The 27763-nt window shown below is 42.6% G+C and overlaps 1 protein-coding gene and 1 long non-coding RNA gene across 2 annotated transcripts in view; one reads left to right on the forward strand and one right to left on the reverse strand.

Annotated features, from left to right (window-relative positions):
• The window catches only part of LOC128109970 (uncharacterized), a 57102-nt gene extending 29781 nt beyond the window's left edge, over positions 1–27321 (reverse strand). The window contains exon 1 of the long non-coding RNA XR_008217996.1: positions 27226–27321. This is a non-coding gene — a long non-coding RNA (uncharacterized LOC128109970). The remainder of the gene's footprint in view (positions 1–27225) is intronic.
• Positions 27224–27763, forward strand: part of Alg13 (ALG13 UDP-N-acetylglucosaminyltransferase subunit) — a 68224-nt gene continuing 67684 nt past the window's right edge. Inside the window, 1 exon segment of the mRNA XM_052737576.1 lies at positions 27224–27331. Coding sequence (XP_052593536.1) covers positions 27251–27331 — 81 coding nt within the window. The 5' untranslated portion in view covers positions 27224–27250.

Below are 27763 nucleotides of genomic sequence, written 5' to 3' on the forward strand. Positions count from 1 at the left end.
TTAATCCCAGCACTCGAGAGGCAGAGCCAGGCGGAAATCTGTGAGTTCGAGGCCAGCCTGGGCTACAAAGCAAGTTCCAGGAAAGGCGCAAAGCTATACAGAGAAACCCTGTCTCGAAAAACCAAAAAAAAAAAAAAAAAAAAAAAAAAAAGGAGAAAGAAAAAGAAAAATGAAAAAAAGGCAATTTTCACTTGCCATTGATTATAATACTAAATCTCAAAAGAAGTAATGAAATGAGCTAATATTTTGCTCAAGTTGCAGCCCCTTCTTATGGAATATTGTCTATAATTTTTAAATGCTTATAAAATTTTACTGCCAATATTATATTAATTCAAAGTTAAAATTCATCTCTCTCTATTAAAATGATAACTTCCAGAGGAATAGACAGATATTTGATCAATGGAATAAAATATAAAATCCCAAAACAGATCTCCATAAACATATACAATTTATTTTTGTCCAAGTTGCAAAAGTAACCTGATAGAGGAAAGACAGCCTTTCAATACATGGTGCTGGATGCTGCAGGCCGCAGGAATATATCCTAAGAACTCAGCTGGTTATGGCAAAGTCACTACCTGGAGGGATCAAGGATGTCCTCCAGAGGAAGCCAAATTCCAAGGAGCTTTTGGGTTATTTGGCTTGTTATATATCAGCTGTATTCTGTTATGAAAATCATGTGTGCCTTTATAGTTTTCCCAATTGACTTTTCCCCAAGAAGGGCCAACAGTGTGGACTGATCACTCTCTGGACATACACATTCCAGGACTTTGGAGAACAGCCTCAGGAAAGGCTTTCTCTGGAATCAGATATCTCCCGTAGCCACTTTCAAGGACTAACAGGAGACAACGCCCAAGTGGGCGCCCAACTTTCAATGATTAACAGTGATAGCAGCCCACACGCAAGTCTCCTGACTTAAGGTAAATTCCACAAGGAAACACCGCCTAGGTCAGGTAGATGTTAAGTAATAGCTTTACACAATTTAGCTCGGACCCTCCCTTCTTATACCGGGACTTCCAGGGCACAGGGGGACAGAGAAGAGAAAAGATTATGGAGGAACTAGATGGGTAAGAACTTGAGAGGAACAAACTGAGATGGGGAAGAACTAGACTGAAGGGCTAAAAGAGAGGACTAGAGGAACGAGATGGAAGATGAGGAAGAGCCAGATGGGGAAGAACAAGATGAGCAAGATGAGAGAGAAGGAGATGGGAGAGGAGCTGATATGGGAAAGAACCTTAAGATAGAACCTAGAAAGGACAGCAGATAAATGTAAGAGAATTTGGGCAAGAAAGGAGCTAAAAATGAAAGCAGAGTATAAGCTTGTAGAGAGAGAACTGACAGAATAATAAAGTGTATGGACTAAGGAATTTTGTGTACATAGATTCATTTCTTTTCTTCAAAGATTAATTATCAGCTGGTTGTAGTTTCTTCCTGGACCCTGGGAGGGGACTGTCGAGGGGCTGGACCCCCACATAGTCCCTGATAGTTGGATAAGTTGGATATCCATCTGCCAAAATATGGACCTTAACCTATATAAATGTCATATACCTAACATAAAAATTAACTAAAAATGGATAGTGAACATGAGTGTAATATGTGAAACTATAAAACTTATAGAAAAAAAGCTTAAGAAAAAGTAATCTCTAGGTAAGATTAGACAAAGCTCTTACAATTGGTATAAAATGAAATGAATGAAGAAATTAAAAGTTGATAAACTACTTCACTAAAATGAGAAAGTTTCTGTTAGGGGAATTAGGAAAATAAATAGCAGTGTGAGGGGGCAATATCCACAATTATATCTCCAAAAAGGCTTTGTAGATATACATAGCTATCAAAATTCAAAACAAAAACAATCCCATTAAAAATGGGACAAGCAGCCTGAAGAAAGGGCTCAGTGGCTAAGAACGCTAACTGCTCTTCCAGAGGTCCTAGATTCAATTCCCAGCACTTTCATGGTACTTCACAGACATCTGTAACTCCAGTTCCAGGCAATCTGACACCATCTTTTGGTCTCCAAGAACACCAGGCTCAGACATGGTACATAGGTAAAACACCAATACACACAAAACAAAACAAAACAAAACAAAACAAATTATATTAGAAAAGAATGAGACAAGCAAGGAAAGATATGATGTCATCTACATGTAGTTTCAGCCCATTTGTAGGCTGAGGTAGGAGCATCATGAGTTCAAGGTCAGCCTCGGCTACATAGTAAGATACCAGAACCCAACTCAAGGGAACAAAAAGTACAAACAAAACAGTACACATAAACATGTCATCAAAGACTCTATACAGATGGCAAGTATATGAAAAGAGGGTGACTAGCATTAGCCATGAAATAAATGCAATGCAGAATTACAATGAGATAGTACTACACATTTATCAAAATTGTTAATGAAAGTGGTGAGAATATTAAATGTACTAAATGCTAGTGAGAATGTGGGGAGACTGAATTCTTTATACATTGCTAGTGGGAATATAAAATGGCACAGCCACCTTGGAAAATAGTTTGACAGTTCCTTTCAAATCTAAAAATAGTTTTAGCCATATGATCAAACAGTTGAAATTTTGGCATTTACTCCATATAGATGAAGACATATTTCAAACAGGAACTTGTACATGAATGCTCACAACCACTTTATTCATAACAGTCAAAAACTGGAAATTAGGGCGGTGGTGGCACATGCCTTTAATCCCAGCACTGGGAGGCAGAGCCAGGCAGATCCCTGTGAGTTCAAGGCCAGCCTGGTCTACAGAGCGGGATCCAGGACAGGCACCAAAACGACACAGAGAAACCCTGTCTCAAAAAAAAAAAAAAATGGAAATTACCCTAATGCCTTTCAATGGGTAGATGGTTGAATTACTCGGAACCAAAAAAAAAAAGAAGAAATTAGTGATATTTAAAACAACATGAGCAGATTTCTAGGGGTTATATTGAGTGAAAAAATAACAATCTGAAAGCTCACATATCACATGATTTTATTTGTGCAGTTTTCATAAAATACAAGATTCATTATTGCTAGGCATTAAGAATGGGAGAGAAGGAGAGTGGACCTGGTGTGAGTACAGATAAGTAACCACAACAGGTCTTTCAATGTGTCGCTGATTAAGTCAATTGCAGTGGTGTGCAAGCCTACACATGTGCAAACACACAGTGTGCATTATTGAAATCTGAATGATTTTATGGCTTATACCAACATCAGTATGTTGGTTTTGATACTGTTCTGAAATTGGGTACATTGTTAATATTGGAGAAGGCTACGAAAGAGTAGCTATGTTTCTTTCTTTATTTGCCATTTCCCGTGAATCCATAATTATATCTAACCTAAAAAATGAGAATTTCAACTTATAAAGGGATAATACAGTATTGTATGTATCTTCTGAACAATTTGCCTAGTAACAGGTTTCACACATCCCAATAATCATTTTTACTGCATGATATTACCTTTATCATGTCCTTAACTCCAAAAACTATATGCATTCCAAGACGCAAGGAACATAGGTGAATAATTAAATTACTTTGTGGCATTTTTGCTTTCCTCTGGTTATTTGAAAACATTTAAGTTGGGCTAGTGATGTAGCTCAGCTGGTAGAATGCTTGCGTAGTATGCACAGGCCCTTAGGTTCCATCCTCAGCACCACATAAACAGGCATGCTGGCACACACCTGTAATCTGTGCACCTACAAGAGAGAGCAAGAGGACTTGAAGTTCAACATTATCCTTGACTACACAGAGAGTTTGAAACCAGCCTGGGCTACATAAGACCCTGTCCAGGGAGAAATGTTTTATTTAAAGTTACTATGGCTATGATGAAACATCATTGCCAGAGGAGCAGCAGAGAGTGGCCGTTGAGGTTCAGGGTGTTAGTCCACTGGGAGGCAGCCCTCTGGAATCTCGGTTGGGCGGGGCTCTGGAACTACAGAACTCGGAATGTCTTTTGACCTGTGGGTTGTTATTGTGAGGATGGCTTTCTCCCTAAGCTGTCCCGCCTGATTGATAGTGGTGGTGGTGGTGGCTTATAGAGAGTTTCCCTGAGTGAAGGTGGAAACAGGGAGGTGTTGCACAGCTGGGACCTATGAGCTTCACTTAGGGAGCTGCATGGATCGTAGCTCAAGTTAATGATTAGGAGAAACAGTTGAGTCCCGGGAGCCAGGCTGGCTCAAATTCCTTTAATCTTAGTGTTGAAAGACACAGTCACAGATTTTGGTGTGCATCATTATCTAAAACAAAGCCTTGTAAGAACTTCAGGTAAAATCAGATGTTTTGACAATAGTCTTAAGATGAAAAACCCCAGAAAAAAAATCTAAAGTTCACCAAGGACACACAGCTGAGAAAAAAATACAAAGCAGCCCAACTGTTACTAGCTAACATATTTTCTTCCTAGGGTTGGTTGATGATCAAAGATGATGATTAATTCCTTGTGCCCATTTCTGCGCTCATTCTCCTGATATTAAAAAGCTATTGATGAATGGCTATGCACCCTAAAGATCTAAAAGGACAGCTGACTGATTATTTTTTATGTCTGAAAGTTTAGGTTTGTGATTCCTTTAAGATTCCTTACAAGATTAACTTTCAAGATAAATAGTAAAATGATTGATTCTTTCTTTATAACTGCAATATGCAGGCTGCCAACAAGAGTTGGATATGAAAAATTACATGTTTTTACATGTACTCTGTGGGAATTTAGCAGAATCACTGCATGAGGTAGATATTAAAATGAACAGCTGTTTTTTAGAAGTACTTTGACCTTGAAGAATCCTTGTGGAAAACAGTGATTGTTTTGCTGAAGGGGCTCTGCAGCCATCCCATGATCATGGTCACAAGACACCTCAGGCACACGATACACAATAAAGGACTAGAGTCATGGAGGCATGTGATGCTCTTCTTCAGTAAGACATATAAATTAAGGTTAGGGACCTTGGTTATGAGGAAATACTTTGTCTAACAATCAATAAATATGCCTTTGTATGGCTGTTCAGGGTCCAGTCCAGTTCAGTTCATTAGAAGAGGCTAGACCTTCCTACTGTCACATGGGTCTTAAAATTTCATCTTGGAGTGCCTTTCTTCTTCAATCAACAATGAAAGAACACAGAAGAATAGAGAATAAAGAAGGAAATCATCAAGAGAGAGTGTTGAGTGTCTTTTTCCCTAACCCCCAAATAGAAAAGTCTCAGTAAGTACTGAGCTGCGGATTCCTTTCGAGCCCTGTGCTACTGGAGGCTGGCCCTCCAGGCAATGATACTTCATGAACAAAAGCAACTTGGGAAGGAAAGGGTTTATTTCGCTTATCATCAAAAGCAGTGAGAGCAGGAGCTCTGAAGCAAGGCAGGAACCTGGAGGCAGGTGCTGATGTGGAGACTGTTATGTCCAGATCATGGAGACTCCAAAAAGACCACCACAGAGACCGAATCCCATATGTAAAAGCAAAGAGCCTTTATTTCAAGTTCAGAGTTTGGAGTCTCTGTGATGCAGCCTTAAGAGCAGAGAGGCCCGAGCCCAGGCAGGGTGGGGTTTTTTATCATAGCAGAGGTTGGGGTGAAGGGATTTCCAGGGTTTAGGACCCTGACTGGCTGACATTTGTCTAGGTGCTGGGAATGTTCGGAATGTCAGGTATTTCCCCTTAGATGCAGGCACTCCCTGAGTGGGGTCAGCTCATGGCTTCTCCTGGATCCAGATGTTGCCTACCAGTAAGCCTGTCACAGAAGCTGTGTTTGGGCCTCTAAGCCTGTCACGGCAGTTGTGTGGTCAAGCTGTTTTGTCCCCCGCCCCTCACCCCAAGAGACCATGGAGGGGTGCTGCTTACTGGCTTGTTTGACATGGCTTGCTTAGCCTGCTTTCTTACAGAACCCAGGAAAATCAGCCAAGGGATGGTCCCACCTACAATGGCCTAGGCCCTCTTACATCAATCACTGATTATGAAAGTGTCCTAAACGTTTGCCTACAGTCCTATCTTATGGAGACATTTTCACAACTGAGGCTCCCTCTTCTCTGATGACACTAGCTTGTTGATGTAAAACTAGCCAGTACAAAAATCATGTCATGTTAGTAAAATAAACATATTTTTCTTTTTTTTATTGAAAATAGATTTTTTTCATACAATATATTCGGATCATTGTCCCCCCCCCCCAACTTCTCCCAGATTCTCCTTACTTCTCCATCCACCCAAATCCACATCCTTTCTTTCTCTTTCTCAGTAGAAAACAAACAGGCAGCCTGCAAGGTGATTCAGCAAACAAACTAGAACAGACCAAAACAAAGTAACAGGAAAAAAAGAGCCAAAGAAAAAGCACGAGAAAGACATACAGACATGGAAACATAGAGACACACATTTGCTCACACAGAAATCCCATAAAAACACAAAATTGGAAACCATAATACATAAAAAAAAAAAGCCAAGGATGACATTGAGTTCATTTTGTTCTTTTGTGTTGGCTATCTACTGCTGGGCATGGGCCTGCCCTTAAGTGTGGTTTGTATGGCCAGTGAGAATCCATTGGAGAAATCTAATTTTTCCTTTGTGAGTGGTTATCAATTGGACACAGCTTCTGAATTTAGGAATAGGGGTGTGCGTCCACTTCTCTCAGAAATGGGACCCCATCTGGCTTAGACCTGAGCAGGCGCTGCACATGCTGCCACAGTCTTTGTGAGTTCATATGTGTGTGAGTTCTGTTGTATCTAGAAGGCCTTGTTTCCTTGGTGTCCTCCATCCCCTCTGGCTCTTACAATCGTTCTGCCTCCTCCTCCACATAGTTCCTTGAGCCCCAAGGGGAAGGGTTTAATGAAGACATCCCATTTAGGACTGAGTGTCCCAAAGTTTCTCACTCTCTGCACATTGTCTGACTGTGGGTCTCTGTATTTGTTTGCATCTACTGCAGGAGGAAGCTACTTTGATGGTGGCTGAACAAGATACTGATCTGTGAGTATAGCAGAATATCATTAGGAGTCAATTTTATTGGTATGTTCCTTTAGCAGAACAACAATGTTAATATTCTGATCCCACTCGTTAGTGCTACCTTGTGTCCTGACCTAAAAGTCTCCTGACCTAAAAGTCTCTTTTTAAGGAAAAACTACGCCCATTTCTCTCTCTCTCTCTCTCTCTCTCTCTCTCTCTCTCTCTCTCTCTCTCTCCCTCTCCCCTCCCCCTTCTGTTCCTCCCCCTCTCTCCTTGTCCACTTCACTCCCACAAGGTGTGCTTGCCTTGAGTCCTCCCCCGGTTCCCTCTTTCTGTCTCTCTGACTCTTTATCCCTGGCCCTCTCTCTATTATAATAAACTCTCCACATGGATGCATCCTCTGGGTTGTATATCTCTGGCCGCCACCGCCGCCATGCCTTGCATGGTGTGCATCTATCTGCCCAGCCCACTGCTGCGTCTGCCCAGCATGTTTCCCTGCACGCGCGGGATACTGCGCCCCCCCATGTAATAATAAATCATAACAAACAGTATTTGGTTTTCCCCTAGGTCCATGGTCTAGTCTCAGGTTCTTGGCCACCTGAACAGTATCAGACACGGGTTCCATCAGGTATTATTTTTTACTCGTTATTCTATCCTCGACTTCTCTTACAAGTTGTTTTTCTTTTTTGTTTGTTTTTACATCCCAATCAAAGCTTCCCCTTCCTCTCCTCTTCCCAGTTCCTTCACCACCACCACCCCCAGTATCCCCCTTATAAGTTGTTTTTGTTAGATCTCAAACTCCAGACAACAGGCTAATTGAGGTACCATTAACATATCAAAGCTGACCTGGCCGCCAGGTTGGGCCAGCATCCTGTTACAGAGTATGGCTGGCATACCTCGCCCACCTGGACTCTAAACTTCTCCAGCCCAGGGGCTGGGCTGCCCTTCCCTCAGCTGCCCTTCCCTATATAATGTAACCATTTTGGTTACTTGGCCCTTTCATCTATCCTGTACCTTCCTGGCCTCTTGGTCTGGCTCTCGCCTTTCCTCTACCCACTCTCCTCAATGTCCTGTCTCAGTCTGGTCATGTCCACTCTGGACTCTCCCAGATGTCCCTGCCTCTGACTGTGCTCTCCCTTTTATCTACAATAAACTTTCTCCTCTACCATAATTAGGAGCAGTCATGTCCTGTCCTTTATTTATTATTTTTTTCCAAGCTAGGATTCCTCAATGCAGAAAAACAGAATAAAATTCAGCATATCTTCATAGTTCATAATAACTCAATATATATGGATGAATGGGAAAAACTGTTAGTTCAGTAGAGACATTGAAAGGACCAAGCAGATGCCATAACAGGCTGCTCAGTCTTCTCTCAGAGATCAGGCCTCAATTTCAGTTTCCTGAGACTTGAGCAAGCAGTTTCTGGGAGGGCCATGAACAAAAGACTGCTCAAAGTTTAGCCAGATGTTTACTTTCTGGGGCCCCTCACCAACTTAGAGTTATGTGCAGTACGTGCTTGACCAGCCAGCCCCCATGGTGGCTCAAGGACAAAGCCTGGGACTTGTGCTGGACTGCCCCCAAAGTAATAAATTGTAACCATCAACCAGTAAATTCAAAGGTTACATACCCTCACCCAATTAAAAGAGAACAGAGATAAAGATAAACCAATCCGAGTTGCACCCGTGCAAAACTCCCCCAACCCCCCTGAAGGGCTTGTGGATTTTGCCTTTAAAAAGCTAGCCACACAAAGAAAAAGCAAGTTCCTCCTGGCCTCACCACTACGAGTGAGTGCTTTGGATCGAGCTTCCCTGTCCGCAGCTTGTAAACAGAAATAAACCATGCTAATTGCATTCTGAACCTAAGGTCTGTGGTGGTTTGTCTTTGGGGTCCCAATCTGGGCATAACAACATTTGCCCATTCCCAGGTCAAATTTGTGTAAATAGCATGGTATTCAGGCAAATACTTCACAAATTACACAATTTGTGGTAAATCGTCAGAAACTTGCCAATGGCTTCATTGGGGAAAACACTGATGAAACTGTTAAGAAATAGTTCTTTGCTGTAGCCAATAGAGGATTTTACTTTGTGCCACTCTAACATTGGTGAGTACAATTATTTAACCATACTTCTTATTCTCATCAAATAGGTATGTGTTTTTTTTTTCTTCTTATTGGTGCATGCCTAAAGTCTCTACTACAAGGAAGGTATTGCCTGAAATTTCTGTTTCCAACAAGGAGGACCAAAGTTGGAGAATATGACTCAGTTGGTTATGAGTACTTGCTGCTCTTGCAGAGGAACTAGCAACCACAGTATGGCTAACGACCGGCTAACTCCAGTTTCATGGAATCTGATGCCATCTTCTGATCTCCACGGGCACCATGCACATAAGTGGTGCACATATGAACATGCAGGTAAAACACTTATACATATAAAAACTCAAAGTAAATAAATCTTTAAAAAAGAGATACTTAAAAAAAAAAGAGATACTTAACTGTGGAGCCAAATCCATGTATTTGTGGCCAGTGAATCCAGATTAAGTTTTCCCTAAATTCTATATTCCAATGGGGTAGTGGTTTCATGAAGTTTTTAATTGCAATAGAAAAAAGAAAGTCAGCCGGGCGGTGGTGGCACACGCCTTTAATCTCAGCACTCGGGAGGCAGAGCCAGGCGGATCTCTGTGAGTTCGAGGCCAGCCTGGACTACCAAGTGAGTTCCAGAAAAGGCGCAAAGCTACACAGAGAAACCCTGTCTCGAAAAACCAGGAAAAAAAAATGTTTCACATAATAGTCACAAGGACATTGGGTCACATATAGAGGTGGGCAATGAATGGCTATTAAAGAAGCTAAAGATGGCCCATGATAACTTGGTCCTGCGTCATTTCAGCTCCTCCATATCACTGAAGTTCTGATCAGTCCACCATGCTTCGGTAGTTGTAGATTTTTTTTATTTTATTATTTACTTTTTTTTTCCGAGACAGGGTTTCTCTGTGTAGTTTGGAGCCTGTCCTGGAACTCACTCTGTAGAACAGGCTGGCCTCGATCTCACGGAGATCCGCCTGCCTCTGCCTCCCCAGTGCTGGGATTAAAGGTGTGCGCCAGGCCTAGTTTTGGGTTTTTTGAGACGGGGTTTCTGTGGGAGCCCACAAAGGTTCCCTAGTGAAATCTGAGCTTGCTTTACCCAGCAGGGCTGCATTAGAGGATTGCTTGACCACGTGCATGGTCACCAGGTGATTGAAAAGGGCATGCACTCAGGGTTGAACAACAATTTGGCAAAGTCGGTTTTCTCCTGCCACCATGTGGATTTCAGGGACAGAACTCAGATCACAGGCCTGGCAGCAAGTGCCCTTACCCACTGAACCATCTTGTCAGCCCTCATTCTTTTCTTCTCTTGATGAATAGCCATTATAACTCATCTACTCTTCGTGCTTGGATCGTTTCTTCGAATGACTTTGTAATTCCTGAAGGAATTTGAAAATACATTTTTATGTGCTATAAAATGGTTCCATAGAATGTCAGTGTTGTATATGTATTAAATTAAAATAATATTTACTAACTCTTATAACATGAGCAACATTGAAGGTTAGATTTGTTAATTTTATTTGAGAAGTTAAATTTTCAACACGCAGTGTAGTGTGAGTCTGTAATCTGTCTAATTCACAAGCAAACCAAAAAAAGTGAGAACAGTATTTTACAATAGGCACATTAGGAACCAAAAATAGATGAGCTACCAAAATTGAGAGCAGCTTTATGTAATGAGGAAAAACATTTAAGCCTAGGTATAACATTCGATTTATTTCATGAGAGGAGAAAGAAATGTTCTTTTGAGTGAGGCCACATCATGCCCATGCATACATATGGAGGTCAAAGGGCAACTTTGAGGTATTGGTTCTCTCCTCGTTCCATGGGTTACAGGGATTGAACTCAGGTCATCGGGCAAGTGCCATTACCAATTGTGGCAACTTGCTGGCCTGAAGCTATACTATTTTAAATATACCCAGTGAACTTTAATTTACTAAAATTCGTTGATTTACACAGTGTTAGAACCCATCCGTTAAAAGCTGCTCCAAGAAGTTGAGAGGCAACTTCCGACCCCTGTAGCCTTTCTCCACTCCCAGCTATCAGGAAAAACCAAATCCTCTCTACCCCACCCTGCATGCTAACAGGGATGTGAGGTGGCCTGCCTGAAGTTACATAGCACAGGTCATATATTAACTAAGCCTGCTTTCTTATGATGCAGGACCTCCCCATTCGTCAGAAACGGCTAAGTGTAGACACCTCACTTTGTCCAGAAGATCTGTCTAACTTCAGATCCCCACCACACTTCCTACTGCAACACGAATAACTTTTCCTGAAGGACAGTCTGACTCAATGTCCAATCTCCATTTCTTGTCTCCCTCTCCCAAACCTAACATACAGCAAATGAATGAATTGTGATATACAATACATGTCTCAATGAAATTATTGTAAAACATACAATACATATCTCAATGAAATTATTGTAAAATATGTAGGAAACAGAAATAGTTGATTTTCCAGTTACAGGAATTTTTAGAAAATGTATACACTCTTCTACTTATGATACTTCAACCTGTGATTTTTGCTTTTGAGATGGGGGTCTCACATAGCAGAATAATCTCCAACTTGCTATGTAGCTAAGGAAGACCTTAAATTTCTAATTATCCTGTCTCCACCTCTCAACTGCTAGGATTACAGGTATGTGCCACCACTCTCAACTTTGGAAATATCAGATATCATTGCAACTAAAGCTACCAAGGAATAGATGTCAACAAACCCATTATTTTTTTTTCTGAAATATTTACTATTACATATACATCTAGTAAAATGCAGCTCATAATAATTTCAGCAATAACTTTTGTCTTGGCCACAAATTTATTTGTGTGGAACAACGCAACACTATTTGATAAATATATGCAATATCTTCCACCTAATTAGTACCTGAGGGCAGGTTGTTTATAAACAGAAAACAAGAAGGGACACATTAAATATCCCCAGCAGTACTCTCTACATACTATCAAGCTCTGACACTAGGAAGCTGGTTTGCTCCTTAAGCAGAGAGCCAGATAACCTTCAGAATACCATTAAGTTCAGCAAGTAACTAGACTAACTGGAGACCCATGAGCTAATAATATTGTCTGCAGCCTCAAACAAGGGAGAAATGAATTTGGTTCGTTTTAGCTTCAAGTTAGAGATGTACTTAGAAGGCAGTAGTAAAATAGAAACTGTATTTTTGCTTTTAGTATTAATAAGAAATATTATTTCACCCTTAGTAACATGTACTAACTGGATCCCTCCTCCACCTTCCAACAATCACTCCCAAGTGACTCCCAGGTATCCATTTACTAGGATCGCTATAGAAATCAACCACTAATCAGGGAATATTTGCCTCAGAGGACCAGTAATAGGTTACCAAGGACTGCATATCACATCATGCTTCAAGTGTAGATGAGGTTGCCATCTGGTGGATTTTCTCTTAACTAAAATCAAAATAACATTTATAAACACAAACACAGCAATCTTTATGGAGATCAGGAAAAAAAACAAAACCTTCCTTTTACCAATAACATAAATTTTTAGAAAACACTTATTGAGTGTTTATTTTATTATTGGTCCTGAATGAGTGTCTGTTGGAAATGAAGTAAGAGAAAAATACCAGGAAAGTATAAGCAGACTGAAGCTTCAGGATCTATAAAAGAAAATAAATGCGATGGATTTTCGCCATGGGGACTCAGGGTTGAATAAGTACAGGAACTATAAACAGTTTAGTCCATAATCTATGACTCATCATTCAACTATCACCACCTACCTTGTCTTCTTCCTTTTCTCTGAACAAGGAAAACAATCGTTAATTCTGTGCTTCCATGCTGACCTCTCACTTAACTGTGTTCCATGGCCATCTCATAACTACCATTTGTTTGTTAATCAGGAAAGGCCGCAAGGAGGGCTGGGGATACTACTTAGGACTAGAGTACTTACTTGCCTGGCTTGTTAAAGGGCCTAGGTTTGATTCCTCGTACCACAAAAATCAGTAATTGAAACAAATACAATCAAGTTTTTTTTTTTTTTTAAAGCATGAAGCTTGAATTACCCTTGAAATAAAATCTTACCTCTCGGGCTAGGAGAATGGTTAAGTAAGTAGCTAAAATCACTTGCCAGACAAGCCTGAAGACTGGAGTTCATTCCCCAGAACCCATATTAAAACAACAACAACAACAACAACCACAACCACAACAAGTAGCTAGAGGAGAGATGACTCAGTGGTTAAGAGCATTGACTGCACTGGAGAGTGGTGGTGTACGCCTTTAATCCCAGGACTCTGGAGGCAGACAATTGGATCTCTGTGAGTTTGAGGCCAGCCTGTTCTACAGAGTGAGTTCCAGGACAGTTTCCAAAGCTACACAGAGAATCCCTGTCTTGAAAAAACAACAAAAAAAGCACTAACTGCTCAACAAGAGGACTCAGGTTCAAATCCCAGGACCCACATAGCAGCTATCATCTGTAATTTCAGTCCATGTGGATCACTGCAAGCATGTGGTACAGACATGTATACAAGTAAAACACCCCTGTACATAAAATAAAAAGAAAATCTTAAAAAAGAAGAAGTTGGATGCTGCAGCACCAATCTCTAATCCCAGCACTCCTACAGCAAGATGGAAGGTGGAGACAGAAGAATCTCTAGAAATAGGCCAGCTATTCTGGAGTGTACACCATCACAGTAATAAACAATGAGGAAGACTCTGCCTCAAGAAACAAGGTGGAAAGCCAAAACAGATTCCCAAAAAACTATTCTCTGACCTCCAAACACCCAGTGCTCATGCCCTGCACAAAATAAATGAATGAATGAATGAATGAATGAATGAATGAATAAATAACAATATTACATATCCTATATTTGCTGCCTTGGGGTTCCTTCTTCATAAGTAAGCATTTTGGGACTCATGTTCTGGCTTTAAGGAAAAGTGGGGAAAATGATAGTATAGATTTGGTGCTTGGCTGATATAAGAATGACAGAACCTATTAAGTTGTAGGGTTTAACCCATATTAGTTAGATGTGAGGAATTTCTTTTGAAAATGATAGATTTTGCTGCATTTATATGGTTGTCATATCAGTTTTTTACTTTTATAAAAATTGGAGCTCTGACTACTTCCTTGTTGTTGCTAGTTTTTTGGATACACCATCATATTTGCATAACATAACTAACACCAAGTCTTATTTACAAATAAATAAACGAGCAAATACATAAAAATACCAACTTTATACAAGCATAGTAAGTATTCTTAGGAGAATGAAATCACAACTGCAAATATGATGTTATACGAATGGTTATTTCTGACCTGTGATTAAATTATTTATTTATGTGTATGTGTGTGCACCTGAGTTTGTGTATGCACACCATATGCATGTAGTTACCAAAGGAGGCCAGCAGAGGGAAACAGATTCCACTGGCTCTGGAGTTACAGGCCCTTGTAAGCTGCCTAATGTGAATATAAGGAACAGAATGTGGGTCCTCTGCAAGTGCTCTTAACTGCTCAGCCATCTCTCTGGCCACAAATTTGTTTTTTAAAGATTTTATAATTTTTAAAAAATATGTGTATATGCAATGGAGTACTACTCAGCAGTAAAAAACAATGACATCATGAAATTTGAAGGCAAATGGATGGAACTAGGAAATATCTTCCTGAGTTAGGTAACCCAGACTCAGGACAAACACAGTATGTACTCACTCATAGTGGATACAAGATGTGAGGGAAGGGATGGCCAGACTGCAATCCACAGCTCCAGAGAGGCTAGCTAACAGGGAAAGAAACTAGGAGGGACACATGGATGGTCCAGTGAAAGAGAAATGGATGAGAACTACATGAGCGGACTGGGAGTGGGAGGGGATCTGGGAGGGCGAGGAGTGGGGCATGAAAACATAGGGAAATGGGAGGGTCGAGCTGGAACAGGGACAGAGTGGGAGGGTAGGGAGGGAGACACCATGATAGATATGGACATCATGGGAATAGGAAGAGGCAGGGTGCTGGGGAGGCTCTCAGGAATCCACAAGGATGACCCCACCTTGGAGTGCTGGCAGTGGTCTAGAGGGTGCCAGGACTGGTCTAATCTGGTGACCAGTCTAGTGAATACCCTAACTGTCATCACAGAGCCTTTGTCCAGTGACTGATGGAGGCAGATACAGAGATCCACAGCCAGGCACCAGCTGAGCTCCGGGAATCCAACTGATGAGAGAGAAGAGAGATTCTGCAGGCGAAGGATGTTGAGATCATGATGGGAGGACGTGCAGAGATGACCGGCCGTACTAGTGGAAGCCCATGAACTGTGGACTGGTGGCTGTGGAGCCTCCATGGGACTGGACTAGGCCCTCTGGATATGGATGATGGTTGTTTGGCTTGAACTGTTTGGGGGGCACCCAGGCAGGGAGATTGGGATCCATCCCTGGTGCGTGGGCAGGCTTTTGGGAATCCAGTGCCTGTGGTGTGACACCTTGTGTAGCCTTGGTGCAGTGGGAAGGGGCTTGGACCTGCCTAGGCTCAGTGTGCTGGGCTCTGCTGACTCCCCATGGGAGATATTGATTTGGGGGAGGTGGGGATGTGGGGTGGCTTGCCCCGAGGAGCAGTGCACTGTTTAACCAACAGGTGGTATGTGGAGTGAGTAGAAAATTTCTTAATAAAGAAAAATGAAAAAAAATGTGTATATGTGTGTATCTGTATACGCTTATGTGAAGATGAGTGCATGTGCCCAAAGAGGCCCAAGAGGGTGTCTATATCCTGGTGCTGGAGGTACAGGCACTTGTGAGCTGTTTGAGTGGATGATAGGAAATGAACTAAGGGTACTTTGCAAGAGCAGCAAGCATTCTTTTTTTAATGAATTAATTTTTAAAATTCATTTTACATACCAACCACAGTTCCTCCTCCTTCCCCTCCTCCTGCTCCCCCCCCCACACCTCCCCAAACCTACCCCCATCCACTCTTCAAAAAGGGTAAGGCCTCCCATAGGGTGTCAACAAGGCCTGGCATGTTCAGTTGAGGCAGGACTCCCCCTCCCAGCATCATGGCTGAGCAAGGTGTCCTACCATATGGAATGGGATTCAAAAAGCCAGCTCATGCACCAGAGATAGATCCTGATCCCACTGTCAGGGGGCCCACAAACAGGTCAGGCTACAAAACTGTCACCTACAAGCAGAGGTCCTAGTTTGGTCCCATGCCAGCTCCCCAACTGTGGGTCTAGTGTCCCTGAGCTCCCACTGAAAGGAGCAAGCAGATGCTGTAACAGGCTGCTCACTCAGTCTTCTCCCAGAGAGCAGGCCTCAGTGTCAGTTTCCTGAGACTTGAGCAAGCAGTTTCTGGGAGGGCCATGAACAAAATACATAGTCCTTGCAGTAGCTCCCTTTCTGCACGTACTCTGACTGTTCAAGGTTCAGCCAGTTGTTTACTGTCTGGGACCCCTCACCAACTTAGAGTGACATGCATGAGTCAAGGACAGAGCCTGCGTCACTGAGCCAGCCCCCACAGTCAGTACGTGCTAGGACAGTGAGCCTCCTCCATGGCAGCTCAGGAACAGAGCCTGGGTCACTGAGCCAGCCCCCACAGTCAGTACGTGCTAGGACAGCCAGCCTCCACAGCAGCTCAAGGACAAAGCCTGGGACTTATCCAGGCCTGCCCCCAAATGGTAACTGTAATCCCCAACTAACCCTAGCCAATTAAAAATTACTAACATGATTGCCACTCGCATAAACCAATCCTGAGTCTGTTCCTATGTAGTCTGTAGACCCCAAGCCCCCTTTGCTTTAAAAACCCTGCCCCATTGCTACTCAGGGTCTCTCCTGCTCTGCCGCTGGGTCAGATGGATGAAGAGTCAGTCCCAAGTTAACTTGTAGTAAAAAGACTGCTTTTGCATCAGATTCCATCTCTTGGTGGTCTTTGGGGGACTCTGGGTCCAACACCACAAGTTTGGGTCATCTGTCTCTGTGGGCTTCCCCATCATAATCTTGAGCCCCCCTTCTCCTATAATCTCTCTTCCCCCTCTTCGACAGGACCCCCCGGAGCTCAGCCTGGTGCTTGGCTATTGATCACTGCATCTGCTTCCTTAGTTACTGGATGAAGAAGGCTCTATGATAAATAGTTAAGGTAGTCACCAATCTGATTACCTGGGTAGGCCAGTTCAGGCACCCTCTTCTGTAGTGGGTGGAATCTTAGCTGGGGTCATCCTTGTGGATTCCTGGGAGTTTCCCTAGCGCCAGGTTTTTTCTCCCTAGCCCCCTAATGGCTCCCTATATGGAGGTATCTCTTTCATTGCTCTCCCACACCAACCCTCCCTCAACACGACCATCCCATGTCCCTCATGTTCTCATTCCCCATACCTTCCCCATTGCCCCCCGACTCCCAGTTTACCCAGAAGATCTCATCTCTTTCCCCTTCCCAGGGTGATCCACGCATCCCTCTTAGGGTCCTCCCTGTTAACTAGCTTCTCTGGACCACAGGTTGTAGTCTGGCTATCCTTTGCTTTACATACAGTATCCACTTATGAGTGAGTACATACCATGTTGTCTTCCTGGGCCTGGGTTACCTCACTCAGGATGTTTTTTTTCTAGTTCCATCCATTGCAGCAAGCACTCTTAATTACTGAGCCATTTCTCTAACCCAAGAATGAATTTCTTTTGACAGAAAGGATTTTCAAATAGTTTTATATGTACCAAAAAAACCCCCAACCCTTAGGAATGTGAACATTGAGCTTGGAAAGACTGTTAGGGAATAGAAATAGAACCTAGTGATGATGCAGATACTTATGCAGAAAAAGTCAACAATGCAATGGAAACTTCTAGGAAGTGGGAAAAAGCAATACAACTATATATAATTAGATAACATCTTACTAAACATTTTACTAAACTAAAAATTTCAATATTGTAGTTAGGTATTAGACTTATTTTTCTATATCCTTTAATATAATCTTTAATAAACAGCTGGGTGTGGTGGCACATACCTTTAGTCCCAGCACTCAGGAGGCCAAGGCAGGCAGATCTATGCGAGTTTGAGCCTAGCTTGGTCTACAGAATGAGTTTCAGGATAGCCAGGGCTACATAGAGAAACCCTGTTGCAACTACATTGTATATACCCAAAAGACACAAAAATAATGTTGTAGATGTAATTCTGAATGGTTTTATTACATAAGAAACACAGAGCCAAATGCAGAGTTAAAAGCCCCAGAGGTCAGGGAGCAGTAGCTAAGAGCTGAGACCAAGACCGCCTTCTTACCACCCACTGCTGTCCTTCCACTGAGAAAGAGACCTACTTCCTGTGTGTCTGTCTTTTTATTGACTTTCTGTTCTGCCTTCTCATTGGTTGTAAACCCAACCACATGACCTCCTTGTCACTGCCTGTCTATACAGACCTCCAGGTTTCTATGGTTGGTATTGAGATTAAAGGCGTGTGTCTCCATGCTGGTGGTATCCTTGAACACATAGAGATCTGCCTGTCATGTGATCGGGATTAAGGGCATGTGCTACCACTGCCAGACTTCTGCTAAATGGCTTGCTATTAGCTCTGACCCCTAGGCACTTTTATTTATTAACATACAAATAAAATCACATTTCAGCACAAATAAAATATCACCATATAATGTTCTATCCTTGATGACCTCTGCTTGAAGAATTAGTCTTGGTTGTTCCCTCATCATTAAAGCCTCAAATTAAGTGTCTACAAAGAAGCTTTCCAGGACTCTACAACATCTGCTATTCTCTTTGCATGCCAGTGATCTATCTTGTACTTTATCACAATTTGGAAATCATACATATAGTATGAAGGACATATACATAGTGAGTGCTTAATGAGTATTTCTGAATTGTTTTTTTCTTACTAATTGTCTTGGGGTTTCTATTGCTGTGAAGAGACATCATGACCCTTTGCAACTCTTATAAAGGAAATCATTTAATTGGATGGCTTACAGTTTCAAAAGTTTAGTCCATTATCATCATGGTGGGACATGGTAGTGGTTGTGCAGGCAATATGGTGCAGAGAAGGATCTGAGAGTTCTACAGCTTGCAGGCAACAGGAAGTGAACGGAGACACTGGGTGTGGCTTGAGCATATATGAGACCTCAAAGCCCACCGCCACAGTGACACACTTCTTCCAACAAGGCCATACCTACTCCAACAAAGCCACACCTCCTAATGAGCTTATGGGGGCCAATTACATTCAAACTACCACATTTAAGTGACACATTCAAGTCTCCAACATTTATAAATAATGATATAAGGTGAAAGTTTTTCTTTTTGATATGGTCACATGTATATCAATCTGCTGTCCATGTATGTAGCTAAGGATGAAGCTGAACTTCTGATCTCCTTTTTGCTGTAGAACATGTGTTTAATGATGTAAAGATGTGTTGCACTCTTCTAGGTTGCATTTGTTTAATCCTGTGAAGCTGTGTTACTTTGCCTGTCTAAAACACCTGATGGTCTAATAAATGGCCAATAGTGAGGCAGAAAGAGGATAGGCTGGTCTGGCAGGCAGAGAGAATAAACAGAAGGAGAAATCTGGGAGGAAAAGAAGAAAGAGCATGAGAACAAGGAGATAAGGATGCTAGGGGCCAGCCACCCAGCCAGCTATGCAGTAAGAGTGAAAATAAGATTACAGAAGTAAGAGAAAGGTAAAAAGCCCAGAGGCAAAAGATAGATGGGATAATTTAAATTTCAGAAAAGCTGACCAGAAACAAGCCAAGCTAAGGCCGGGCATCATTCATAATTAAGAACAAGCCTCCGTGTGTGTGTGTGTGTGTGTGTGTGTGTGTGTGTGTGTGTGTGTATTTATTTGGGAGCAGGATGGTGGGCCCCCCAAAAGAGTGAAAAACAACTAACAACACCCTTTATCTCATAACTGCTGGGATTTGTACCCATTCATTTGGTAGGAATGAAAATATTCTAAAAAGATACTTATGCCTCTCCCTCTAACTATTAGACAATTGAAACATTGGTCCCCAAGGAATTAGAATTCCCTCCAAGAAATCTCATCCTGGGAGAAGGAGAAAGCTGAAGCCTGATGTCAGCCTGAGATGGGATTTGTCTCTCGGGAGGAGATTTAACACAGTTCTAACAACTTGTCAGACCACTGGAGTCTAGACAATGATGGGTCAATGACAGGCTGGATCACAATTGATCAGAACTGCTTAGTTATACATGCCTCTTCCCCTCTATTTAAACCTAAACCTCATGTCAGGCTCCGGAAAGACGAACTTTGTGGGAATGGGGAATCACTGGACCTCCTCGTTCCTCTGATCCGCTTTCTCTGCCACCTGCTTTTATCTCCCCCCACCCCCACCCACCCCAGTCTCCAGAAGCAAACAAGTCAGGCTTCCAGGGGCAGCCTTGGCATCCCTGCCTAAGGGCAATGCTATGGCCACAGGGCTTCAGGCACCAGGGAGCCAGGCCTGATTGCTAGGGCCCCATTGACCCAGTCCCCAGAGCTGGTGACACTCTGAAATTGAGAGAAGGAAGGGGAGTAAATGCTGGTCAGTGGGGATGGAGGAAGAGCTTCCGAAGTGTCCCGGTCACACGAACAGAAAGTGTCTATGATGGGGCATTGCCACACTTTGCACAGCTTGTAATTGACCTGACTGGGACAGTGAGGGAATGAAGAAAAACACAAGGACACACGCAAAATCTGGGATCAGATAGTCTGGGCTCTCTAGCACCATGGAAACTGCATTTATTATGTACAGTTGAACAGGGAGGCAGGGTTATTAGAAAGAGATAAGCAAGGAGGCAAGTTTAGCTAATCTCTGTAGGGGAGTAGACTTCTGACCTTAAATATCTGGGGGAAGAAAGCCACAGTGGACATTTTCTGCACTCACTATCAACAGTCACACTTGGACCAAAGGAAGACTTTGCCATTCCTCTGAGCCTCAAGGGCTGAGGCACTTTTCCCACGGGTTTGAGGTTTTGGTCCTTGACATGGGCCGCTCTTGTCAACAATACACACCCACACAGAACTTCACATACTCAGAGCTTCCTCTTTTCCCCTGGGTGGCAGGGTGCGGGTACTACACTGGATGCTGATGGGGCTCCATATGTCCTACTTTCTGGTTATTTCAAGGCCAAAGCCAGCCAGTACAAACATCCCTCTTCATTTTGAAGTGGCCAGGGAAAGGGAAATTGGGGACTTTCCGTGGCAAGAGAGGGCAGAATCGTTTGGGATCATGGTCCCAAGATGCAGTTGGTTAGGGGAAAATGACAAAGGCATTTCCTCCTCTCCCAGTAACAGGAGCAGTTGACAGTTTGAGATTCCGGGAGAGGAAAGGAGGGAGCCTCAGGTATGACTCCTACTGGCTTTGGGTTTTCCTGCTAGCTAGAGCACACTCCACTGTCTGTGTCCCTAGAGCAAAGCCTCAGGAGGAAACCAGCATTACGTGCATGCGGATCTGGGGTGCCAGAAGAGGGGCGCCAGACACTCTAAGGGCTTCTGGGCATCCTACATGTTTCACAGCTTCATCTGGGTCAGGCCAATGGGCTTGAAGGTTTTCAGGCTGGGGTTGGAGACCTTCTCCAGCCACTCTTTTGCTTGGCTGACATGTCTGCATAGGTCTCACTCCACACTCTGGCAGGCTTTGTGAATGACACCACCTTCTCTTCTTGGGTGGCCATGAAGAGCTCACTGCTGTTGGTGGGAAAGTGGGGATTGCTTCTCCTCTTACCCTTGTAGACAACTCTGAAGAAAGTGGAGCTGCTCATCTTGGGGGTGTGCAATCATACTGCCCTGCCACCAGATGCCTCAGCGACTTTTGGGTCCAGTCTACTCGGCTTTGTAATTGACTTACTGAATACAGGTGGCTTAGCTTAGTTGTTCTGGCCACTGGGCCTGGCCTCTTACCCTACCTTGGGTAACACGATTACAGGTGTGTGCTACCTCACTGAACTGATAAGGAGTAATTTAAAACAAATGCATTACATTTATTTATTTGCGCCTGTATGGGGGTGGGGGTGCACATGCTATGGCAATTGTATTCCAAACGTGGAAGACAGCTTACAGAAGCTGGTTCCTCACTCCTATCATGTGGGCCCTGGGGATTGAACTAAGGTCAGGAGGCTTGGAGGCTGGTGCTTTTACCCAGTCAGCCATCTCCCTGACTCACAAAGTATAATCTTTGGCATGCTAGCAAAATTCGAAGCAGATTGGATAAAAGAAAAATAATACAATTTAAACATTTCTGAAATCTTGAGGTATTATAAAACATCAAAGTTATGACACCTAGGTTCATCTAAACATTAGCCCTTCATAACAGTGGCAAAACAATGTCTGGTAAAATGAGACCAGATTTATCTGCCATAAAACTTGGCCTATTAGAAGTATTAAGTAAAAAAAAAAAATCATTTTTCCTAGCCTTTGATGACCCAAGTAGTGCTACAGCTAGTTATATATTTACTATAATCTATTAAAACACCAATCCCAAAAACTCATAGTTATGACGCAGTACTGTAATCCCAGCATATCAATTCAAGGTCATTCTCAGCTCTATAGGGAGTTCTAAGCCAGCCTAGGCTAGCCAAGATTCTCTCTTTAAAAAAATCAACAACAACAAAAAACAAACCCCCAAATTAACCTGTCAAACAAAACTTCAGTTCCTTACTTGTACAGCAAGGATAAAACAAAAACCAAAAGACTAATGCATCGATTTTTGACATCATTTACTGTAGCTGATTGTTTCTATTGTTTCATTATCTTTTACCCTCTCCAAATCTTGATTATGTTAGAGTTTTTGTGAACTGTTGGTACATGAATCTACCACTATGATCTTGAGGAAACAGCATACAGCCTGGCGGTAAGGCCTCGCATGTGAAAGGCCCTGGGTTTGATCCCATGCACCACAAAAACAGAAAACTTATCCTGAACATTTTGAACATCACTGAAATACAATATAAATTAAGCCACTTTTTTTTTCTCTATGGTTCTCCACCAAAGTAACTCAACTACAGTACTATTTGAACTCAGACTTGACTATTGCAACTAGAAAACAATCATTTTGTTATTGTTAAAAGCAAAAAAATAAAAGTCATCTAAGATAGGCATTTGGAGGAGGAGAAGAGAAATAGCTTGTCCGCTTGTGGCAAGTTGACAAGAACACAAAGATCCACAAAGCTCAGCTGAAAAGCAAATGTGTTAGAATTCACAACTTTTCATCTTTAACAATGCATTTACTGTAGTAACACAGAACAGATACACTGAAAATGGACAAAAAAATCTAAAGGCACCTCATTGATTCTGTTAGGAGCTCTGTTTAAAAGACTAACACGAAACATTTTTGGTTTATCATTGTTTAAAACTTATTTTGCTGTTACTGCTTTATATTATAACCTAGGATCTCACACAAGTGCTTGGCTACTGAGCTATATCCCCTCAGCTCTTACTAATTTTCAACTCAATAAAGATGTATTGAATACCTGGAAAAGTACTCAATACTGGGAGTTAGAGATGCTCTAGTTATACTTTCTAGCTTTGAAGATTTCATAGTCCAAAAGAGAAGAAAAGCATGCAGGAGCGTTAAATACCAAGAATTATGACAAAAAAGAAAGTGATTTTGGGGACCACTCCTTGGTGTTATTCTACTTCTCAATGAAACCTTGCTTGCCCTTCAAAAATTATACCAAAAAGCCATATGTGCACATTATGGTGACACATGCTTATAATTGCTGGCACTCAGATGCTCAGATGCTCGAATCATGAGTTCAAGACCAGCCTACTTAGCAAGACTTTGTATAAGAAAAAGTTACAGTCGAGGCCAGCCTGTTCTCCAGAGTGAGTTCCAGGAAAGGCGCAAAGCTACACAGAGAAACCCTGTCTCGAAAAATCAAAAAAAAAAAAAAAAAAAAAGAAAGGAAAAAAGAAAAGAAAAGGTTACAGAAATATATATATAAAAAACAACCCAAGAACCTAAAATATTAATATAAAACAGAATATTGATGTTTACAATCTAGAATTCGGGGGCTGGAGAGATGGTTCAAGATGTAAGAATGTTTGCTGCACAAGCACAACGACTTGACTTTTTGCACCCCTAGAAGCTGAGTTAAAATTCATGGCCTCCAGCACTTGTAAACAGAGACTTGAAGATCACTGGGGCTTGCTGGGCAGCCAGCCTAGCTCCAGGTTCAGTGAGAGACCACGTCTCCAGGGAGTAGGGCAAAGAGTGATACGAACAGATCCTTGGTATCCTCCTCTGGCTTCCACACTGGCACTTCCACATTTCTCTTCCGGTACATACACCACACTCACACACGCCACAAACATTTAATACCTTAGAATTCCTTCTCTTCCTCCTCTCAACAAGTTTTTGGTGTAGTATTGATGAAACTCAAAAGATTTGTTCACCATTTGAGTAAACTGAAAAATAAAAACCAAACCAAACCAAATAACGGAGGGAAACAGATCCTCTGTGCCTTGTGCTGTTTTGTTGTTATTTCCTTTGCTTGGGAAAAAGTCTTGTCTGGAAGTTATTTTATTATTAATAATAATAGTATTTTGGGTTTTCTCCAGACAGGTTTTCTGTGTAGCTCTGGTTGTCATCGAACTGGCTGTAGACCAGGCTGGCCTCAAACTCATAGAGATGCACATGCCTCTGCCTCCTGAGTGCTGGGATTAAAGGCATGTGCCATCATGCCTGTATAAAAAAAAATTTAATCAACTCGATTATACATGAAATTCACTCAAAACTGTTTAAAACCTTTTCTTTTTTGAGGCAAGGTTTCTCTGTGTAGCCCTGGCTGTCCTGGAACTCACTCTGTAGACCAGGCTGGCTAAAAACATGTACCACCATAGCCCAACCTGTTTCAAACTTTCAATTTTTTTTTTTGAAACAAACTTTAAATAAGCTCTGAACTAGGTCTGGGGCCAAAGTCAGTAGCACAGCAAATGACTCCCTTTCATACCACGCAAACTTTAAAATAAGACATAAAAACTCTAAACTAGAAAAATATTGTTTCTTCTCTAGTAAAAGTCATAACCCTTTTATTTCAAATAAATACTTTATTTTTCATGTATATTTGGCATAGTTATCTTAATTTGAGTAGTTTTATTCAGCTTTTAGAATTTTAGTTCAACATTTCTGAGCCAGAATTCTGTTGGATTCACATGGTGTTTCTATAGGCAGGTGGTGTTGCTCATATCTTTAATCTCAGAAATTGGGAGGTAAGGGCAGGTGGATAGTTTTTTTTCCTTTCCTTTTTAGTTCAAACTATAATACTGATGGTTTTAAAACAACTGCTAGAGACGAAACATATGTAATGTTAATAGATATATTTATTTTAATTGAACCAAAAAATGTATTGAACAAAGTTTACTGAAATCACATAAATTTTGGTCATCGAGATGGCTCAGTGGGTAAAAGCCTGACAACCTAAGCTGTATTTCCTGAACCTATATGGTATAAGAGCACATCTGACTTCTACAGGTTGTCCCTGGGGTTCCACATGTGCACCCCCCACAATAAATAAATAAATAAATAAGTAAAATGTAACAAAATCACATACATTTTAAGACATGTGTTACTTATTGTAAGTGCTTTTAGTTAATTTGGTACCATACAGACAAAACACAAACACCAGTATGGCTATAAATATACATGTTGACACAATAGCACACAAGTTCCTATGTATATATAAATACAACAATAAAACTCAGGTATGTGGTGGTCTGAATGAGCCTATCCCAATAGGCTCATATGTTTGAATGCTTGGTCCCCAGTTAGTGGAGCTGTTTAGGAACCGTTAGGAGGTGAGGCCTTATTGCAGCAGGTATGGCATTGGTGGAGGAGGTGTGTCACTACGGGTAGGCTTCGAGGGTTTAAGCTCATGCCAGGCCCAGTGTCTAATCAAATTGTACTCAAACTACATAAAAATTCCCAAGAAATCACACCACCAAAAATATAGTATATAGAAATGTGAGAAAACAGAAACAAGCACAACTACTACCACCACCACCACCAAAGCAAAACAAACCTCACTAAACCAAATGAAAAAAATCTAATGCCCTTAAAATGCTATCTCAGCAAAATATTTAGTAGCTGCAAATTGGGCTGGTTACTACCCACATTTTTGTTTGGTAATATTTTGAGCCATCTGCTTAAAAATGTTTCATAACCTAGATAATTCCTTAGAGAAATAATAAAAAAAAATTGTCCCGAGTCCAAATAGGACACGAAGAGAAAGCTGTCTGTGTGAGAATAATTACCAATGGGAACTGCAAATTCAAGCATTATACAGATGATTTGAAAATATGTATTTCTCTCTCTCTTTTTGTTTGTTTGTTTGTTTGTTTGTTTTTCGAGACAGAGTTTCTCTGTGTAGCTTTGGAGCCTGTCCTGGAACTCACTGTGTAGCCCAGGCTGGCCTCGAACTCACAGAGATCCGCCTGCCTCAGCCTCCCAGTGCTGGGATTAAAGGCGTGTGCCACCACTCCTGGCATATTTCTCTTTTGAGCCAAAGGGAATTTACTGATTAATGATGGGTTTTAGTAAACACTTTAGTTGTGCACATACTAAATTTAGAATGAAGGAGATTTGTGATGGGTCTATTTACTTGGTTTTGGAAACAGGGCCTCATGAAGCCCAGGCTGACCTGGAAATCCTGATCCTTCTGCCTCAGCTTCCCAAGTGCTGGGATAATGGGGATGAACCACCACCTGATGTTTATTACAGTCTTAAATAAAAGTACGCGCTTTATTTTTATTTACTTATTTAGAGGCAGGATCTCACTATATATCCCATGCTGACTTGGAGTTCCCAACAATCCTTTTGCCTCTTATGAGCTATTATGCCAGGACTAAAAGAAAAGTGCACCTCAAAGATATGGTGAGGTTTGCCTGAGAAAAGCTGTTCTTTCCTAAATGCAAAAGGCATGCATGAACAAAGGGCAGTGGACGTTTATGGTATTACACGAAAATCTCAATCCTATCATGGAAAGATTGGTGGTACTCAAAACAATGCCTTCAGCACAACGTTTAGTTAGGTGTTCAGGTTTTTCTTTTTCTCAGTAGACCCCAATTCCACTTGGCAAGTTCCCACCCCCTTATGGGGGGGGTCCAACCTTTTGATAGAGCCTAAGGGTGTTATCATCTGCAAACGTGTAAACCATTTACAGCTCTGCAGGGAGGTAGCTGGTCCTCAGGACGTAGGCCAGACTCGTCCAGAACGCCGGCGGCAAGGAGGGAACACCCCGCCTACTTGACTTCCCCGGCCCACCCACCCGGAGCCACACCACCCACTGGCCCGATGGACTTCCGCCTCCCTCCGCCCTCCCTGTGGCGTCAGCGTGAACGGCCGACGTCACATCCGCTCACCAATTCGGACTCCGGAGCCCGCGCGATGAAGAGCGCATTTGTGACTGTGGGGACCACCAGCTTCGACGACCTCATTGCGTGTGTGGCCGCTGAAGACAGCCTTCGGGTGAGTGCGCCCGGGCGCCCCTGCCGTCTGAGCTCGGCTGTCCTTCCCCGGCCGCCATGGGCGGGAAGGACGCGTGGCAGCTGCTCGGTCCGTGAGGACCGCGGCGGCCTGCCCGCCTCTCCCCCGTCCCTTCGCCTTCCTTCGCCCTCAGTGCCCTCCCAGCCTCCCTCCGCAACTGCCATGCCCCTCCCAGCCTCTCTCTGCAACCGCCGTGCCTCCCTTTGCTGTCTCCTGTCTCCTCGCAGCCTCTCCGCAACCGCCATACCCCACCCCCTCCGCAGCCTCCCCTCTCGCCCTCCACCCGGTGCTCAGCACCTGTGCAATCTTCCTCACCCCCCCCCACCCCGTGCCCACCCCCTCCGCAGTCTCCCCTCGCCCTCCACCCGGTGCTCAGCACCTGTGCAGTCTTCCTCACCCCCCCCACCCCGTGCC

Source organism: Peromyscus californicus, unplaced genomic scaffold (genome assembly GCF_007827085.1).
Source record: "Peromyscus californicus insignis strain IS unplaced genomic scaffold, ASM782708v3 Scaffold_10__1_contigs__length_136768540, whole genome shotgun sequence".
NCBI classification, from domain to species: domain Eukaryota; kingdom Metazoa; phylum Chordata; class Mammalia; order Rodentia; family Cricetidae; genus Peromyscus; species Peromyscus californicus.